The sequence below is a fragment of the Aotus nancymaae genome, unplaced genomic scaffold (genome assembly GCF_030222135.1).
Source record: "Aotus nancymaae isolate 86718 unplaced genomic scaffold, 86718_ANA_hifiasm-v0.15.2.pri h1tg000007l, whole genome shotgun sequence".
Taxonomy (NCBI): Eukaryota; Metazoa; Chordata; class Mammalia; order Primates; family Aotidae; genus Aotus; species Aotus nancymaae.
The window spans coordinates 58025043-58045321 of NW_026988418.1; the positions used below are offsets into that span (position 1 = coordinate 58025043).

The following is a 20279-nucleotide window of genomic DNA, read 5'->3' on the forward strand; positions in this document are numbered from 1 at the left end:
AAAAAATAAAATAAAATAAAATAAAATAAAATCAGAAGACAAAAATGATCTGTCTGAAATAAACAATAAATTTCTCCAGTCGTCTGTCCTAATGATCAATTTCCTAGAAATGAAATATGGATCTTGGCCATTTATTCACTTACCAAACACTTATTAAACCATATGAAGTTTCAGACACTGTGCCCAGTATTAAGGGTGCAGAAACAGGACATTGTCCTTTGTCCTTAAGAGTTCCCAGTGTGGAAGAGGAAGGGAACAGTGAGAGCAGAGGGCAGAATCAGACAATCAGTAGATAACTGAAATGCAGAATGTTAAAAACTTGATAGAGGTCTTCACAGAGTACCATGGGTAGCACACAGAGGGACACCTAAGGAAGACTTGGTGAATGAAGGCTGCCTAGAGAAGCTGATGTCTAAATTGAACTTTGAGGAATGGGCTGGAATTCACTGGGCAAAGAAGGGTGGGCAGGGTGTCTGAAGCAGAATAAGTAGTAGCTTGTATAATCACAGAAGGAGGCTGAAGCCCAGTCTGCATGCTTGGGTTTGGATGGGGCAGTGCAAGAAATGAGGTTGACTGAGCTGGCAGAGCCAGGGTCATGAGAAGCCACATATACATATGAGATTATATATGTCACTCTAAGACAGATGGAGTTTTATCCTGAAGGCACCTCCTACTCCTCTCCCCCAAGTTCATTCTGATTTTGTCACACTGGCCTCCTCACTATTACTCAAACACGAGTAGGCACATTCCTCTCTCAGCCAGCACTAACCCTTCCCTCATCTGAACTATCTTTTCCCCGTGACTCACTCCTTCACCTTCAAGTATTTGCTCAAATATCACCTTCTCAGTGATACTTATCCTGACCACTCCAATGATATTGCAACACCCTCACCTGCACTGGATGCTCCTTACTCTGCTTAAATTTTCTCCATGGTATTCTCACATTCTAACACACTAGTTTCTGCAGTTATTATATTTATTGGCTTTTTTTTTTTTTTGAGACAGCATCTCACTTTGTCATCCAGGCTGGAGTACAGTAGTACGATCTGGTCTCGCTGCAACCTCCACCTCCCAGGCTCAGGTGATTCTCGTGCCTCAGCCTCCTGAGCAGCTGGGATTACAGACGTGCACCAACACGACCAGCTAATTTTTGTATATTTAGTAGAGACAAAATGGTCACATGTTGGCCGGTGACCTCAAGTGATCCGCCTGTCTCAGCCTCCCAAAGTGCGGGGATTATAGGCATGAGCCATCATGCCCTACCTATTTATTGTTTATTGGCTGCTTTCCCCTGCTAGAAGAGAAGTTGCATGAGAGCAGGAATTTTTGCTTTTTTAGCAATACATCTCTGGTGCCTGGCACATAGTCAAAAGTCCTTGCTGTCAAGGAGTTTATTATTTTAGTAGGGAGTAAGCTGTGAAGACATTTGGGAAAATCATCTTCCAGGTACTCAGAGGATACTGGATGAAAAAACAAAGGCACAGAAGAGCTACCAAAGAGTATCATGATCAAACTGGAATTGCAGAAAGATCACGAACAGTATTTTAGAGAATGAATTGGAAACAGGGAATGAATTCAGAGGTATGATGGAGGTAATAATACAGTACAAAGAGCCCCCATGTAATAAGTGGGCTCATGCCTTATAAATCACCTCCAAATCCTACATTGATCAAGGAGGATGAAAAGGTTAAAAAGAAGAGAAGAAGAGGAAGAAGAAGAAGGAGGAGGAGGAGGGGAGAAGGAAGAAAAAAGAGGAGGAGGAGAAAGGAGGAGGAGGAGGAAAAGAAGCCAGGCCTAGTGGCTCACGCCTGTAATCTCGGCCTCCCTTTGGGAGGCTGAGATGAGTGAATCATCTGAGGTCAGGAGTTTGAGACCATCCTGACCAACATAGTGAAACCCTCATCTCTGCTACAAATACAAAATTAACTGGGCGTGGTGGCACATGCCTGTAATCCCAGCTACTTAGGAAGCTGAGGCAGGAGAATTGCTTGAACCTGGGAGGCAGAGGTTGCAGTGAGCCGAGATCATGCCATTGCACTCCAGCCTGGGCAACAAGAGAAAAACTCCATCTCAAAAAAAAAAAAAAAAGAAAAAAGAAAAGAGGGAGAGCTAACGACCTTGGGAACTAGCAACGTTTCAGAGCCAAGTGGAAGAAGCAGTGCCCTACAGAGCAAAAGAGAAGAGGTCAGAGCAGCAGGAAGTAGAAGAAAAATCAAGAATAGCATATGGCAACTGGAGAAGAAGAAAGTTTCAAGAAGAAAGTTGTCAGTGTCAGATCAGGCGTGGAGGCTAGTCCCAGCACTTTGGGAGGCCAAGGCTGGAGGGTCACTTGAGCCCAGGAGTTCGAGACTAGCCTAAGCAACATGGTGAGACCTCATCTCTACAAAAATAAAAATATTAGCTGGGCATAGTGGCACACACCTATAGTCCCAGCTACTTGGGAGGCTGAGATAGGAGGATCGCCTGAGTCCAGGAGATTGAGGCTGCAGTGAGCTGTGATCACACCACTGCACTACAGCCTGGGCAATAGAGTGAGACCCTGTCTCAAACAAACAAACAAACAAAAAACACTGTCAGTGTCAAACACTACAGTGAATCCAGTTAATTAAAAACTGGAAAGTATCGAATGGTTAGCAAGTAGGAAGTTATTGGTGACTTTGGCAAAGGCAAGTTCAGAGGAACTGTGAGAGCAAATGCCAGATCGCATTGTGTTTAGGAGTGAAATGCAAGGGGAAGAATTAGAGAAGCAAATGTAGACCATTCTTTTCCAGCAGCTTGGCTATAAAGAAGCAGAGAGAAATCGGGAGCTACAGAGGGGAATAGGGTAGAAGGAGAGACTGAAGCATGGGCATGAGCGAAAAGAAAGATCCATCAGAAAGAAGATAAAGACAGAAGAGACAGAGGAGGCAGGTGGGGCTGAACTTCAGAGCACAGGTCTCAGGAGAAAGGAGTCTCCTTCACTTGAAGGAAAGAAGGAAGGATGGTGACAGAGAGAGATGGAATGGTGAAAGATAAGTCTGACAGAGCTCTCTGGTCCCTTTTCATATATTCACTCAACGTCTGGTGGTACTGATCAAGCGAAGTGCCCAAACCAGACTTGCCTGATTTCCTGATGGGTCATCCTCCCTTCCTGGCTTTTTTGCCTTCAGTAGTCTTCCCATCTTGGGCAACAGGGGTGGGCTGAAACTCTTTAGAGACTTTGATGAACCCCGGTCACTTTTGTCGGTCCTGCTCCTCTAATCCCATGACATTTGCACTTCCCTTTAACTATTTGCTATCTGGGGTCCCCAGACAGATGAAGCAATGTAGGAGCATGGAAGAAGACACCGAACTAATTCTGAGAAAGGAGCATCCTTAGCAAATCCTCTCTCAGCCTGTGATGTCACCCCATACCACCTATGGTCTGCACTGTCCACAAACCTCTTGGTTGAATGTGGCCCTGTTTGTCCTCCCATTATTTGAGATCACCATTCTCTCCTTCATCAATACCAGGTCTCTATTAAATGACTACTGTGGGTAGGTTGCCGAGGTTTTTCATCTTAACAAAGACAGAGTATATGTGTACGTATGTGATATATATATAGTGTGTAAATATAAATACTTACACAAATATATACACATGCATAGATATACACATATAATAAATAAAAACAATACTAGAAGGCAGCACAAACTGCAAAGTGAATTATCTAGGCAAAACAGCTATTAGGCTCGAATCTGGAACCTTGGAATAAGAGAAAGCTTCAAGGGGGTAGTGTGAAGTAGGCCTTACACAGAAGGGAAGGGTAGGTTTATATAATAAAGGAAGGACAATGCTGCTGACAAATTGGCAAAGACCAAGAAATGTATTTGGCAATGTTTAGGGAATAACTAAAAAAATGAATAACTAGAAAATGAGAAAAGCAAGAAAACTTGTTTTCTATACGAATCTATTGAGGAATCCAGATATTATCCTACAAAAATGTAGAGCTACTGAAGGTTTTAGAATGAAAACTGACTTGTACCATATTTTTATATATTTTTACAATTAATTTGGAAGAACTGTGTAGATCAATTTAAAAAATAAAGGACAGGGATAATTCAGACACTATTTTGTGATACTTGGGGTGAGAGTGATAAAGAGCTACACCATCTTAAAAAGTGTATGCAGTGAGGTGCATCATAAGACTGTGTTCAAGTTCCAGATATGCTAACTTGGGCTGGTCATCCAAGGGCTGGCAAGATCTCGTTGAGGCCATTTCCTTACAAAATTGTTAAAGGTTAAATGAGATACTGCTAAGTGAGATACTGCACGTGTAAATTATAAAGCACTTCTCAAACAAGAGAAGCTTGAAACTACCACAAGAAATGTGATACAGCATGAACAAGAGATGAAGTAAAGCACAGCCAAGCAGCAGGGAGGGGAGAGGTGAAGCTCAAAGCAAGAATATATGGCAAACCTAAGTCCACACAGTTTTTGTGATTTCCTCCAGCCTCCTGGAGTGGAGAATGCAGATTCTGAGTGAGAGTAGATGCAAGAAGGACAAGAGGCTGAAAAAAATCTGGGTAAGGACTATTTAAAAATCTTTGGGGATACGCTTACATTTGGAAATAACATGCAAAATTTACACAAAAGTGGCATTTGACTCACTGGCGTGTTATATTTTGGAAATGGCCAAACATTTCATTTTTATATTTTACAGTTTTTTTTCATATTTTGGGGTTAACATTTATTTTTTCAGATTCCATATTTTTAAAAGCTTAGGCTCCAGACAGTATGCTAGAGCACGAACCGGATAATGAAGGCATCAGTGGAACAGCCGCCCACTGGGTCCAAATTAAGCAGGGAAGGTCACGAACAAAGAAAGCAGTGAGGGCCCAGTAGACAGGCTGACGCGACTGCAGATAAGAACAGGTGGAGGGGAAGGGAGCAGCTGTTACCATTTTTGGGATTTTGGAGAATCAGGAGACTCCTGGTAAGTACAGAGAAGGCGGCCGTGTAATTCCAGTTAAAGGGGTGGGATGTGCTCATCTTCCCAATTAGTTTTGAGCCCACTAAGCGCTTGCCCCTCTTTGCCACCATCCACTGTCCCATTGTGACTAAGCAGGAGCCCTCCGTGATTGACTGATAAAAACAGCGGGTCCAATTTGTTCAGCTCGTTTCTGTTACACACAACTGTGGAATCCTGGATGACAAACATTCATTCTTCCCGGACAGAGAAACAAAGCCTTCCCGAGCCCGGGCAAGGAGGGTGGCGCTCCCCGGGCCGGCTCGAATTGAAATTTGAGACCTCGGCTCCACGGTCTCCCGAACCGGCCCCCGGAACGCGGGCCTGAGATGCCCTCGCCCCAGGAAAACACCCGAAGCCAGGGAGCCGCGGGCGTGCTTGTAATCCGCACGCTAGGCCTGGGGGGCCTGTGAGCTACAACAAGCTCCGGAGGACAAAGGGGAGCCTCGCGGCCTCACACCGGCGTGAAGGAGAAACGTCTGGCGCCCCCGGGCGGCCAAGGCCTCGAGAGCCAGAAGAACGTCTCCCACACCCAGCGCCGGGCCAACTGACAGTGCCATCCACCAATGGGAGGGCCCAGTCTGCGTTCGTGGGACCAGTCCGAGGGGAGAAGGGCCGTCCCTGCGGCAAGTCAGAGTGGTCCTGAGGCCTCTCTGGTCATCACGGAGATAGAGGGACAGTCCCTGTGAAACAGTGACGCCAGCTACACTATGCCGCTTGCTCTCAGCCTTGGCCCCCCCGCGTGAGTGGACTGGCGAAGATGTGGCACTGCCAAAGCTTATTGGATGCTTAGTGGCGTCACTCTGGAGGGCGGCAGGGCCCGGAGCGGCGAGGGCCGCCCCTCTCGGATGGTGATTGGACTCGCCGGAGTAGACCGGGCTGGGATTGGTGCGAGGCGGGGCCAGAACCCGCGGGCGTCCCGGGCCCAAGCGCGGCGGAGGCGGTGGCCGCCGGTCCGGCAGGGGCGCTTCGCAGAGGGAAGGAGCAGGAGCGCCCCTACCTCATCGCGCGGGGCGAGGGCGACGCTTGTCGCGTGTGGGTCGCGGTGCAGCGGACGGCGGGAGGGGGCTGGCAGTGGAGGGACCGAGACGGGCAGGGGTGACTGTTGGCAGCCGGACTAGCTGGAGACCTAGACCTGGAAGCGCGTCCGGGGAGGGCTTGTGGGTAGAGGAGGGCGTGGGCGTGTCTGGTATGGGATGCAGTGGAAAGGAGGGGGTCCTCCTGAGTAGATCCGTGGGTGGTTCCTTTGAGGAAGCCTCTTCTTCCCCTCTGCCTTTTTATTTGTCAGCGAGGGAGTCCCCATGGTCTCTGTTCAAGTTCTGGAAACTTTCTCTTTGGGTGGGCTTAATCACCTACGGCTTCATCTTAGAACTGCCCGGGGCCTTTTCTGATATTGGTCACAAACGTGGGGAGTATGTCAGAAAACAGGAAGCCGCTGCTGGGCTTTGTAAGCAAACTCCCCGGTGGGACTGCACTTGAGAACTCAGGCAAGACTCACTGCCCCCTGTGCATGGGGCTTTTCAAAGCCCCCAGGCTCTTGCCTTGTTTGCATACAGTTTGCACCACGTGTCTGGAGCAGCTGGAGCCCTTCTCAGTAGTGGACATCAGAGGGGGAGACTCTGACACAAGCTCTGAGGGGTCAATATTCCAGGAACTCAAACCACGAAGTCTGCAGTCGCAGATCGGCATCCTGTGTCCAGTATGTGATGCTCAGGTGGACCTGCCCATAGGTGGAGTGAAGGCTTTAACCATAGACCACCTGGCCGTGAATGATGTGATGCTGGAGAGCCTGCGTGGGGAAGGCCAGGGTCTGGTGTGTGACCTGTGCAACGACAGGGAAGTAGAGAAGAGGTGTCAGACCTGCAAAGCCAATCTCTGCCACTTCTGCTGCCAGGCTCATAGGTAAAGATGGGACACTCCACCAGGTGTAGCTTAAGAGGAAGTACAAAGAGGTGTCAAGACAGAAATCCCTTGGTGAGCAGATGAAAAGGAGAGCCTTCTCAAATACCACGGAAGGTCAAAGAGCAATATAAGGATGCAGCAGCACATACTCCGGCACAATAGTTAACCCGGTCAGCCTCATATAGTACCTGTAGCAATAGCAATAGAGGTTTGCATAATCTTTTTCAATTTTCAAAGTGCAGCTACAGTTTCCTTCAGTCATCAGTCATTCGTGTAGTGAATAATTGTACTGGGTGCAAGAGAAACAGGAGAATGAATATAATAGCATAGATCCTGCTCTTGATCTTGTTTGATCTTGCAACTCTTATAGAAAAGCAGGCACTGTTCCCCATTTATTAATTGGGGAAACAGGCTCAGCAATATTATGTGATTTGCCAAGGTCCTATAGTTGGTAAGTGTGTAACAGAACTGAGTATTGAATCTAGATCATTTTGACTACATTCCACTACCCCATGCTACCCTCCTAGAATAGGAGAATAGACTAGAATAGGTGATGCTTGGTTGGACCTCAGCTTTTGCTTTGTACCTTAGAGTTACTCTGGAGCTTGGTGAGGTGGGCTTGTAGGTGTTAATTGGGATGCAGACTGTGTCTTTTATGGCATTTGGTGAATAGTTTGCCAGATGGATCACTTTTGTCCCTTCTTACCTTCCTTACCCCATCCTAGGACACGAAAATATAAAATGACCACAGTTTTAGGATTAGCCTAAAATAGATTTCAGGTTCTAACTTCCATTTGTTTTCTGGCCACACTAACAGAACAAGTTTGTAGACTTCACTCTATTTTTATCTTGTAATTATGTGATAGTCCTTGCGACTGTCTTGCTGCCAGCCAAACCAGCTGACCCTATTTTCTCTGCAGCTACTCTTCTGGTGCCAGAATAGACATATAAACTTCAAATTGATATAATGCTAATGGAGGAACTCTGAACAGTCACCATGTTTTCCTAGGGATTTCCCTGAATCTCTAGAGGGCTATTACAGGAAAGGAATTAAAAGGAGAGCTTTGATTCTACTAACCATTGGTTTCACACTTTTTTTTTTTTTTTTTGAGATGGAGTTTCACTCTTGTTGCCCAGGCTGGAGTGCAGAAACATGATCTCGGCTCACTGCAACCTCTGCCTCCCGGGTTCAAGTGATTCTCCTGCCTCAGCCTCCCGAGTAGTTGGGATTACAGGTGTGTGCCACCATTCGCGGCTAATTTTTTGTATTTTAAGTAGAGATGGAGTTTCACCATGTTGGCTAGGCTGGTCTTAAACTCCTGACCTCAGGTGATTCACCCATCTCAGCCTCCCAAAGTGTTGGATTTACAGGCATGAGCCACTGTGCCTGGCTGGTTTCCCGCTTTCTAATAATGTTGATGATGTCTCTTGAAAAAAATTCTAGCCTGCTGATTTGGGTAATATAGGTACTGGACAATAGAAATGCTTTACAGAAATCTTAGATGCAAGCTAGATGAGATTTTGTGTCAGGACGAGCTAGCTGCTTTTTAATTGCTTGGACTTTATTGCTGTGTTACCTGGCATGGTTTCTGTTTTTTGGTGCTAGTTTTCTGCCATGCCCTCACTGCCAGCTTACCTTAGGAAGCAGACTGTGGCTCTTATCTAAACTCTTTGGGGAAAGTTCTAGCATGCAGTCGCAGACTTGCAACCTTCTACAAAGGTATGTACCAAGTCAGAGGCCTGGTCTGTTCACGTGTTATTGTACACAACAGCCCTTTCATGCAGGGTTTGTCCCCACTGTACAGATGAGGAACGGGAATCAGAGAGAATCATGCAACTAGAGGTTAGAGCAAGGAATTGAAATAAAATTTAGCTTCAGAGCCTGTGCTCTTAAAACCTCTCTGCCCAACTATTCCCAACTAGAATTGTTCCCTTATTTCTTGTTATTGACTCTGTTTGCCCCTAGGCGGCAGAAGAAAACGACTTACCATACCATGGTGGACCTAAAAGACTTAAAAGGCTACAGCCGGATTGGGAAGCCCATCCTCTGTCCTGCTCACCCTGCGGAGGAACTGAGGCTGTTCTGTGAGTTCTGTGACCGGCCCGTGTGCCGGGATTGCGTGGTGGGGGAGCATCGGGAACACCCCTATGACTTCACCAGCAATGTCATCCACAAGCATGGGGACTCCGTGCGGGAGCTCCTCAAAGGTACTCAGCCCCACGTGGAAGCCCTGGAGGAGGCCCTGGCTCAGGTCAAAATAATGAACAGCGCCCTCCAGAAGCGAGTGGAGGTAGTGGCAGCTGATGTCCGGACATTCTCAGAGGGCTACATTAAGGCCATTGAGAAGCATCGGGACAAGCTGCTGAAGCAGCTGGAAGACATACGGGTCCAGAAGGAAAATTCCCTGCAGCTGCAGAAGGCCCAGCTGGAACAGTTACTGGCAGACATGCGGACTGGAGTGGAGTTCACCGAGCACTTGCTGACCAGTGGCTCAGACTTGGAGATCCTCATCACCAAGGGGGTGGTAGTAGAACGGCTCAGGAAGCTGAACAAAGTTGAATATAGCACCCACCCTGGAGTAAATGATAAGATACATTTCTGTCCTCAGGAGAAAGCAGGCCAGTGCCATTGCTATGTGATTTATGGGACCATTAATACCAAAGAGGTTGATCCAGCCAAATGTGTCCTACAAGGAGAAGGTAGGAAGGCATTTCCCATGGACACTGAGAGGACAGTGGACAGGGAGATGGTGTGTAAAGATTGGTGGCTCGTTCTGCTGGGAAGCCCGCCTTACTGACCAGGTTACCAAAGGTGGGGAGATAAACTGATCTAAAAGACAGTGACCCCCACCTTTGCTCTTTCTGCTTTGTTCTGGTTAGGGTACAGTTAATACTCAATACAGGAGTGGGGCTTGACCCTTTTCCAGTTCAGAGAAGTAGTAACGGCCGAGAAATGCACAGATCATGTTTTGTTTCTATCACATGGCAGAACAGACGGTGCCAGTTGGAGGTAACAGCAGCGCTAGGGCCAGATGACATTCTGCCTGCTCAGAGAGGAGCACGGCAGGCCCTGGATGGCTCAGATCAAGTTCTGAAGGTGGTTTCAGAGGAATGAGGAAGACGAGATTATGGTTTCCTTTCTTTTAAGCCCTTTTGGTTCACATCAACCTTACTGGTATTTAAAAGGCTATGGTAGGTGTTTCATTTAATTGGGGGGAAAATGGTTTCTTTTAACCAGTGTTTCCCTTTCTAATGGAAGCATGTTATTCAAACATAAAGTCAGTCCTGATAGAAAGATTGTATCTTAGAATCATCCGACTCTGACACAGGCATTCTTAACTGTTTGGAAGTCATAAATCTCTTTGAGAATGTTGTCTCCTACAGAAACACCCAGTAACTTGGACATACAATTCCAGATTTTTAGACTCTTCATAAGCCTTTCCATAGACCTCATAGTAGTTAATGAACCCCAGGTTAAGAAACCCTGTTTCATCTGAATGCTGGAGTAGGGACTGGATATCCCCCAAAACCTTGGCATGAGCTACCAAGTTGCAGAGGATCTCACAAGATGGAGGGTCGTGAGGCTGGTCAGCTGTACCCCACCCCATGCCCCTGCCTAGCGCAGCAGGAGCTGGAGCCTGGGTGGGTGGTTTTGGTGTTACTAGCCTCTCTTAGAGGGTCTAAAGGTTTTCTTCTCTAAATACCTAGGTCAGCCCTGAGTATTTTCAAAGCCTCCTAGGACTGAAGGTAAGGTCCAGGATCCTTTGTGATCCCAAGCAGCTGCTAGCTGAGAGAACCAGGCTCACCAGGAAGGGCTCCCAAGAGGTGTACTCTGGGAGGCAGAAGGGGAGAGAAAAGAAAGGGAGCCAGGGTGGTTACAGTAAACAGGAAAGCACAACCCTTTGTTCTGAAGAGAAAAAGCCAGATGGAGATGTAGTCGCTGCAGTTTGCATTTGAGGTGAGGATCAAGTGTTTATCTTTTTCAGATCTCTATAGAGCCCGGGAGAAGCAGACAGCCTCTTTCACCCTGCTTTGCAAGGACGCCGCAGGAGAAATCATGAACAGGGGAGGAGACAACATTCAAGTTGCCATTGTCCCTAATGACAAGAAAGACAGGTTTGTATGACACAATTAGGTGTCATGGATAACAGGCAGTGAGGAAACTGGAAACATGAGGTCCTTTAAGATATTGGGGCCGGGCGTGGTGGCTCACACCTGTAATCCCAGCACTTTGGGAAGTGGAGGCAGGAGGATCACTTAAGCCCAAGAGTTCAAGACCAGCCTGAGCAACATAGGGAGACCCCGTCTCTACAAAATTAAAAAAAAAAAATTAGCCGGGCGTAGTGGTATGCACTTATTATCCCAGCTATTCAGGAGGCTGAGATGGGAGGATCCCTTGAGCCCAGGAGGTCGAGGTTGCAGTGAGCTGTGATTGCGCCACTACACTCCAGCCTGGGTGAGAGGGCAAGATCCCAGCTCAAAAAAAAAAAAAAAAAAGATACTGGAGTGTAACTCAGTGGTTACATCTTACCTCCCCATAATGCTATGAGAGAAATGTTATATGACCAAATGTGTTTCCTTGTGTGGGGTTTGTATTCAGTTCTCTCTCAAAGCTGCGGTCTGCCCCTCAGATTATTTTCATCTCAAGCTTTAGAATAGATTGAGAAATCTTCTATGGTTAGGCTGAATGGTACCCTTTTCAAAATTCAGCCTCCCTTTGCTACTAAATTATGCCTGGAGCATCTTTATATTTCTCTGGAATTGGAGTATGGAGGAGGGAGAGCAGAGCAAGAGGGTTCAATAGAAGCCTGTTGAAAAGGACACAATAATATATTCAAGGAATTTGAATATCAGACTAAATTGGAATCTATGCTGTTTACCTTCTGTTGTATAATTAACTTGTGAAGCAAATGAAAGAAGCACCCTGTTTGGGGTTATTTAACATTAATATTGAATGTAATGGTACAGAGTTTATATTCTGAAATAGTAGCAACTGAAGCTGGCTTGTGGGAGTGAGTGGTGGTTTTTGACTCTTATCTCCATTCAGCCCAGTCAGAACGATGGTCCGGGATAACAAGGATGGGACATACTACATTTCCTACACCCCCAAGGAACCTGGTGTCTATACTGTGTGGGTCTGTGTCAAGGAGCAGCATGTACAGGTAAGACTGGTGCACATGCCTCCTTGAGCTCCCTTCACCCTGGTCCTCTGGGTGCTACTGTCTTAGGATCTGGAGACATTTCACATAGGATCAGCTATAGAGACTGAATAGAATCCCCTGGTATTCTTCCCTTCAGAAATAGCCTAGATTTTGCTACTCCTCCTTAGAGGATGCTGTTGACCATAAGAACCCTCTTATCTCTGTGTCACTTCCTGGCAGTTATGCTTAAAGTTTATCCTTCTCCCAGTTGGTTTCTTAGGATTCTTAATATGGAGAAGATGTCTTGATCACAGGAGGTGATCTGCCAGCAGACAACCATGCATATTCAAAACATATAATCTTGCTCAGGATTTTCCTGCTTTGTCCAGACTGGACATGAACACAGTTGGGAGGGTTATGCCCCCTCCTCACAACTGACTAGTGATCTATCTGCCTAACCATCTGCCCATGTCATTTTCTACTCTGTTTTACATAGAGGTTTGTATGTTACTATGGTTACTATAAACAAACAAATATACCAAACAAGTTATGTTACCATGGTTACTACAAACAAGTGTAACACAAACAAGTAGAGCACTTTCTGCTTTAGAGATTATGAGTTTTTAAAAATTGGGTGACACTCACAGGTCCAGCGGAATCTCTCTGCTGACACTGTCAGAGTCAGAGGTTTCCTTCCACAGAAACCAACACTTGACGGGGACAAGAAAATACCATACAGCATCGTGATATGTTAGGCTTATGACTTATGGACTTAGGAACACTCATTTAATAGCCATTTATTGTTTACCTAATTATGGCATGTCAGGAACAGGCTATGTGTTTTTACATACATTATTTCAATTGTCTTCAAAATGACTCAGGCACAGGGATCATTGTCCAATTAGACTGAGAGACCAAACTTGCTACAGTGCACATGAAATGTAGCAAAATAGGAATTTGAACTTCTTTCTTTTTTTTTTTTGAGACGGAGTTTCGCTCTTGTTACCCAGGCTGGAGTGCAATGGCGCGATCTCGGCTCACCACAACCTCCGCCTCCTGGGTTCAGGCAATTCTCCTGCCTCAGCCTCCTGAGTAGCTGGGATTACAGGCAGGCGCCACCATGCCCAGCTAATTTTTTGTATTTTTAGTAGAGACGGGGTTTCACCATGTTGAGCAGGATGGTCTTGATCTCTTGAGCTCGTGATCCATCCGCCTCGGCCTCCCAAAGTACTGAACTTATTTCTTTGAAATGCCAAGTTGTTTTTTAACTGGATTGTAAGCTCTTTAAGATGGGAAAATTAAAATCTGAAAGACTTCTAAGGTGCTAGGCTCTCTGCTTTGTGTTTTCTCAAACTATGTGGCTCTCACATAAGGATAGGCACATTGCAACTTATTAAATATTTAAATTGGGCATGATGGTGTGCACCTGTAATCCAAGCTACTTGGGAAAATCATCTGAGCCCAGGAGCTCAAGGCTGCAGTGGGCTATGGTTGTGCCAGGGCACTCCAGCCTGGAGACAGAGTGAGATCCCATCTTTAAAAAAAATAAATATTTTGTGTTTAACATGGGATATAAATTAGAGAATGAAAGTTATCCTTAAAGGAAAGGAGGCAGATGGGAGTTACTAATTTGAGAATTATACGCTATACAGATTTAACCTTTCTCCTTTCCATATGTCTTCACAGTCCCAGAATAAGTGGGTGAGTAAACAGATAAGTCACGTCCAGGATAGAAAGAAAGAGGCTAGCTTGGTATGTGAGAAAAGGCACATGGCTGAGAAATTGGAGAAGGGACCACAGGATGTTCTATCTTTGTGGTTGCGACATTCTACTTATTACCCCTGAGGTTCCTTAAGAATTGAGATTGAGAGTCCCAGAGAAAAGTCAGTCTGAGATTACTAATGTATTGAATGACCTAGATACTTATACTTCACACAAGGATAGAGTGAGGCAGAATCCATTAAGAAAAGCTTAAGCTTACTGTAGCATGGGCTTCTGCTTTTTCTGCCATCTTGCAGAACAATCCCCAGCTAATACAGATGCCATTGAAAATGGAGGCGACTCTGTGTGACTCCTGTCAGTGTTCAGCAGGTTCAGCCACACGGAATAAATCAGTACCTGTGTTGAGTAATTAGCAACCGTGGTGAAAAGCATGGTAGGAGGGCTGCATAGACTGTGATGCTGCTTCCACTGCATCTGTATCTGCACCCTCTCAGCTGAGCAGGGTTCTTGTCTTCTAATCTGTTTCTCTCCTGCTGTCATCATGCCTCAAAGGGCAGGCCCTGTGCCTGACTCTGTTTAGCACATAGCGATGCTCGGCACATCCTGTAACTCATAAGGTGCTGTTCTTTGCTCTTGGTCTGAACGCTGAAGGGCTCACCATTTACTGTGACCGTGAGGAGAAAGCACCGCCCACACCCAGGCGTGTTTCACTGCTGCACCTTCTGCTCCAGTGGAGGCCAGAAAACTGCTCGCTGTGCCTGTGGAGGCACCATGCCAGGTAAGGAGAAAGCACTACCCTCTGGGCCTTTCTGCCAGCAGTGGGAATACAGCGACAGACCCTCCCCTACCACACAGCCACTAGACATTTGGACTTAGGCTCTGCTAAGTCCAGAGCCCAGGAAGCACAGTCTGTGATTGTAGAGACACCACCGTTGTAAAAGTTTCACTTAAAGCTTCCTTGTTCTGAGTGGAAATAGCAGGCATAAAAGCTGAGTTCTGCTTTGGTACAGCTCCTGTGAGCCCTGTGCTTCTTTGTTGAATTCTCAGTTTGTCTGGCCCTTTCCAGCAGCCTGAGCAGTGTAAGAACTGTGGACCCATCTTATTCCTTTTAAAACCTTAAATAAATTCTAAAGGAGGCATGACTGGGGGAGTGGATGATTAAACCAATTGAACAAGGCCTAGGTCTTTTAGGGGAAGGGAAAGGGTGGAGTCAGTTTAGGTAAGGGATCTAATACTTTTCTAAAAAAATTATTCTATTGTGTTCACTCTAATAATGGGCCATAATATAGGCTTTGTATCCTTCTGTATAAACACTCCAGGATCTACTTTTTTATGTTCACCAAGCTACCCTTCTTTATTTCAAGGATTTTACAGTTAAAGTCTAAACCAATTTTTTTAACAGTTCATGTGCAAACTAGTTTTCCTCCTTCAGGTGGTGACTGTTATCACCACAGCAGTCTTAGAACTCTGGCTAATGAATTGATTTGCTGTGATCAATTTTGAGGGTCCTCCTGACTGCAGAGCAGTCAGATAGCTTGTCTTGCCAAGATTTTCTTAGGTATTTTCACTCCAAGGAATCTGCATGTTTTCAGGAGGTCTAATTTCCATGGTGACTGCTAGACTCCACTCTAATGGTCAATTTTTTTCCTTTCTTCTTTGTACCATGCAGGTGGGTACCTAGGCTGTGGCCATGGACACAAAGGCCACCCAGGTCGTCCCCACTGGTCATGCTGTGGGAAGTTTAATGAGAAGTCTGAATGCACGTGGACAGGTGGGCAGAGCGCACCGAGGAGTCTACTTAGGACTGTGGCGTTCTGATGAACGGTTTGTGCTCAGCCTGTTAAAGCTGCAGTCAGCACCACTTCAGATTTCCAGAGGACCCAGACTTTCGTTCATTCTAAAGAGACCGATAAAATTAAAAACAAAGTGCCTTATCTTACATTGGAGTTCAAGTACTCTTTTGTTACTCACTGATGGTACTTGTGTATGGTTGAGCACAAAAGACCGCCTCTACGTTTCTCTTAAAGGTAGGTTAGCAACGTTCTTTCTTTACCACAGGACGCTCCTTTTCATTTTGTACAGCATGGAGGTATCTATTCCATTGGAACTGAAGGGTCATGGGGATAGTTTAGTTCCTTATTTTCTGATATATTATAACATTTTTTATTTTTCTCTGAGCTACACATTATTTAGATATTTCCCCTAGAGATTAAAAGCTTCCTTTCATCCTGTCCACTTTTTGTTAGTGGTAGCCTTTCAGTGGATTTACTGGTACACGTTTTGTGAGTGTGATAATGTGGTCTTGTTTTAGTGAGTGTCCCCCTCCTTCCTCTCTACACCATGTCAGTCTTCTCCCCGAAAGCCTGAAAGATTACTCTTTGGTCAAGGGCATACTGGTGTTGAAATAGAACCTCACACATTTATTGCTGTTCTACTCTTGCCAGAAAAATCTAGATACCTTTAGGCTTCTCACATCTGTTTTTCAGTCGAGTACTCTTTAGAGTAGTTTTCACTTTTGTCTCTGTATCTGGAAAGTTAACTAGAAGCTTTGACTCTTACTGTGCCTTCACTCATAGTGTGCCTTCTTAACTGCTAGAGAATCCTGGGAAGAGGATGTACACAGCACTAGTGCCTCAGCCCTGCCAAGGTCTTCACTCTGTATATTTTGTTCTGAGACTTGATTTCTTATATAGCAAAAAACTTAGCATGTATTAAATATAATTATTGAAATCTGCATTGTAAGATCCCTTAAGAAGTGGATGACTCATTTGAACGGTGAATTGGGTCAGGCAAAGGAAATGAAATAATTAGATGATGACTGTCAGATCATGGTGGAATACATTTCCTCCTTGAGGCTGACAGACATGGGCTACATTGTAGCCATAAATACTAAGATAGATGTTCTCTATTCTCACCCTTTTCTGGAAACAATCCCTTCAGCCTCTTTCTGTAACCCAAATCTGATCTTCTCAAAACACATTCCTGCCCGTCATCCTCTCAAATTATTAGCTATTTGCTCTTCCTCAATCCTTCTGTCACTTGGCCCAGAAGTATATGTCCTTTTAGCTTATCAATGCTGCTTTGAGATGAGTGGTTTTTTTTTTTCTTTGTGAGACAGAGTCTTGCTCTGTGGTCCAGGCTGGAGTGTAGTGGCGCAATCTCGGCTCACTGCAACCTCCACCTCCCAGGTTCAAGCAATTCTCCTGCCTCAGCCTCCTAAAAGTAAGCTGTGATTACAGGCTCATGCCACCACACCTGGCTAATTTTTGTATTTTTAGTAGAGATGGGGTTTCACCAGGTTGGCCTGGCTGGTCTCAAACTCCTGACTTCATGATCCGCCCACCTTGGCCTCCCAAAGTGCTGGGATTACAGGCATGAGCCACCGTGCCAGGCCGAGAGGAGTGGTTCTTAACCAGGAGTGACTTTGCCCCCGAGAGGACATCTAGCAAAGTCTCAGAGACATATTTAGTTGCCACTGCTGGGGCAAGGTGCTACTAACATCTCTTGGGTAAAGGTCAGTGATGCTGCTAGTCATTTTACAATGCTCAGGACAGCTTCCTGAAACAAAGAAGTATCCAGTTCAAAATGTCAGTGGTTCTGCTGTTGAGAAACCCTGTTCTACAGCATTAGCCATACTTTTTTTCTAAAAATGACCAGCCTGGAAGCTCATGCCTTTCAGCTATACAGCTTGCTATTCCTCCATGGTTCAGCCATCTACTGAGCCCCAAATCATTCCCCCTCATTCCTTGAAGATTATAGCATCAAGCTTGCTGTGACTCCGGTACAACTCCTTATCAATCTTGGGATAACTCATTGTCTACGTAGATTTCTTAGTTCAGTGACCATTTCCCCAATGTTATTTTTTCCCTACTTATATACCCCAGATCTTGATTCCAACCACGCCCTCTGCATAGTCTCAATTTCAAGCATCCTGCAACCACAACCTCCCACCTTTCTAGCTCACCCACTGACTACTAATTCTGACTACTAATTCTTCTACCTCCTTGGAACCTACAATGCAGTGATTTTGCTACCTTCCTGTTGTTCCTCACCCACCTCAGGTCCTTCCCTTCATCCTTCCCAACTTAGATTCTACAGACCATCACTATAATTGTTCTATTGCATAGTCTGTGTCATTCTTGCCTGGCGTAACTCCAACCCAGGTTAGATCCAATCTTCCATCTAACCTAACTGAATGATCCTGCAAAAAAACAAAAGCATGATTAGTCTTACTTTAAATTTATGACCACTAATTTCAGTGGGCTCTTAGCATCGCCCAGTAGCCTGAAACATCTCCCCAGTCCATTTATTCTCCCATGCTTCTAGACAATTCATACGTTTTTTTCCCTCTAACTCCAGTTTCTACCCCACCTCTACTCTGCACTAATGACCTTGCCAGGAATATTCCAGATTCAGAAGAGAATTTCCCTAGCCTCCCTACCACATGTACACATCTACCTAAATTCCTATCAAGAGCCAACTTCTATGCTGTGTACTAAATCCCATTCTATAACTACTTCCCAGGAACACTGCTCTAGAAATTTCCCCTTCTACTGGATTGCTTACTTCAGAAAATAATCATGATACAATATTCCCATCTTAAAATACAAATTTCCCTTTTGTATTAGTTGGCTAAGGCTGCCATAACAATACCATGGACTGGGTGGATTAAACAACAGAAATTAGTTTTCTCACAGTACTGGAGTCTGGAAGTCCAAAATCTAGGTGCTGGCAGGGTTCTTTTCTGGTGAGGACTCTGTCCTTGGCTTGCAGATGGCAGCCTTCTGTTTCCACATGGCCGTTCTCCTGTGTGCATGTGCTCCTGGTAGCTCTTCACATAAGGACACCAGTGCTATTGGATTAGGATCCCACCCACATGATGCTGTTTAACCTTAATCACCTCTTTAAAGGGTCCTTCTCCAAATATAGTTGCATTGGGTGTGAGGACTGAGTTTTGGGGAGTACAAGTCAGTCCATAATAATTTCACATCCCCTTTAGCAACCTCTCCACTTTTCTGCTTCTCTTTAAAAGCACCTCAAAAGAATTGTTTGGTATCTCTAGTTTCTCTGTCATTCTCTATGAGATCTAATCCAGTCTGTCATCCCAAAGACTCCACTGAAATAGCTCTTGTCAAGGTTACCGGTAAACTCCAGGTTACAGAATCCAATGGTCAGTTCCCAATCTTTATCTTTTTTTTGACCACCCAATATCACAGAAATCTTTTAAAAGATTTTTATACATTTTTATGCATTTTAAAATCTTTTAAAATATGTCAGCTTGTCACTCTTTTGCTCACCACTGCCCATTAGTGTCACATCTTAGAAAAGTGAGTCTTTATATCAGCATGTAAGACCCCGCATGATCTGGATCCCTGCTCTTACTGCCCACCTGTCTGCCTCCATCACCCTATTCCAGCCAAACTGGCCTGCCTGGTGCTCCTTAAACTCTCCAAGTATATGTATGTACATATATACACACACACACATATATATATTTATATGTGTATATACACACATACACACACACACACACACACACATTTGGAGACAGAGTCTCTCTCTGTTGCCCAGGCTAGAATGCAGTGGCACAATTTCAGCTCGCTGCAGCCTCTGCCTCCCTAGGTTCAAGTGATTCTCCCACCTCAGCCTCTGGAGTCTCTAGAGCCATAGGCACACCCCCATGTCCAGTGAATTTTTTGCATTTTTTGTAGAGATGAGGTTTTGCCATGTTGCCCAGGCTATTCTCAAACTCTGGCCACCTCAGCATCCCAAAGTGCTGGGCCAACACATGTATATTCTGTTCGTTGTCTGTACCCTCGTACTAGATTGTAAGCTCTGTGAGGGCAGGGATTTGATATTTTTAAACTACCATACTGTCCCCTTGTAGGACAATTCCTGGCACATAGTAGAGACTTAATATTATATTAGTGAATAAAGATCTGATTGGTAGAATTTTTAGTTTGGATCTCCTTGGTATCTGCTTTTACAAGCCAAACTTCCCTTCTCCCAAACCCCAGTATTTGTCATTTAAACGAATACCACTTGGGAAAAAAATCAGCCTTATCTCAAGCCTGTTGGATAAATTACATGCACCTGAGACCAGCCTTGAATTTTTCCAATTACCTCATACATCTAGGGAACTGCTTGCCGTGAAGAAGCCATTGTATTATATCATCTTTCCCCATGTGTCTTTTAATGAATCCAGTCTCAGAATTGAGAACAAAAAGCTTACCATTTGTTTCAGTTGGAGGTGGTTTCAGTGATTGGACAACTTTATGTAGATGAATTAACATTGCAATAGAAAATTTCCATAAGACATCTAGGTCCTAGCTGATGTGTTAGCCTTTAAGCAATATTAATGGTAACAATTCTGTTGTTACAAATATTTAAAGTTTGTGCATGGGTGTTAGGGGGTGATGTTTCATGCATGCACTACAATGGAGTACAAACCCAATTTAATTCAGCTGCCTTGCCTCCTGAAAGACCTGGCAGAGTCAGTGATCAACAGAGCCCAAGACTCCAAGGT

At 45.1% G+C, this 20279-nt stretch overlaps 1 protein-coding gene across 1 annotated transcript; it reads left to right on the forward strand.

The window, feature by feature from the left end:
* Nucleotides 1-6158: 6158 nt before the first annotated feature.
* Nucleotides 6159-19705, forward strand: TRIM45 (tripartite motif containing 45). The gene is made up of 6 exons (XM_012458864.2): nt 6159-6890; nt 8857-9590; nt 10877-11006; nt 11938-12052; nt 14405-14531; nt 15423-19705. The coding sequence occupies exons 1-6, from the start codon at nt 6403-6405 to the stop codon at nt 15569-15571; spliced, it is 1743 nt and encodes a 580-aa protein (XP_012314287.2). The 5' UTR covers nt 6159-6402; the 3' UTR covers nt 15572-19705.
* Nucleotides 19706-20279: the final 574 nt, after the last annotated feature.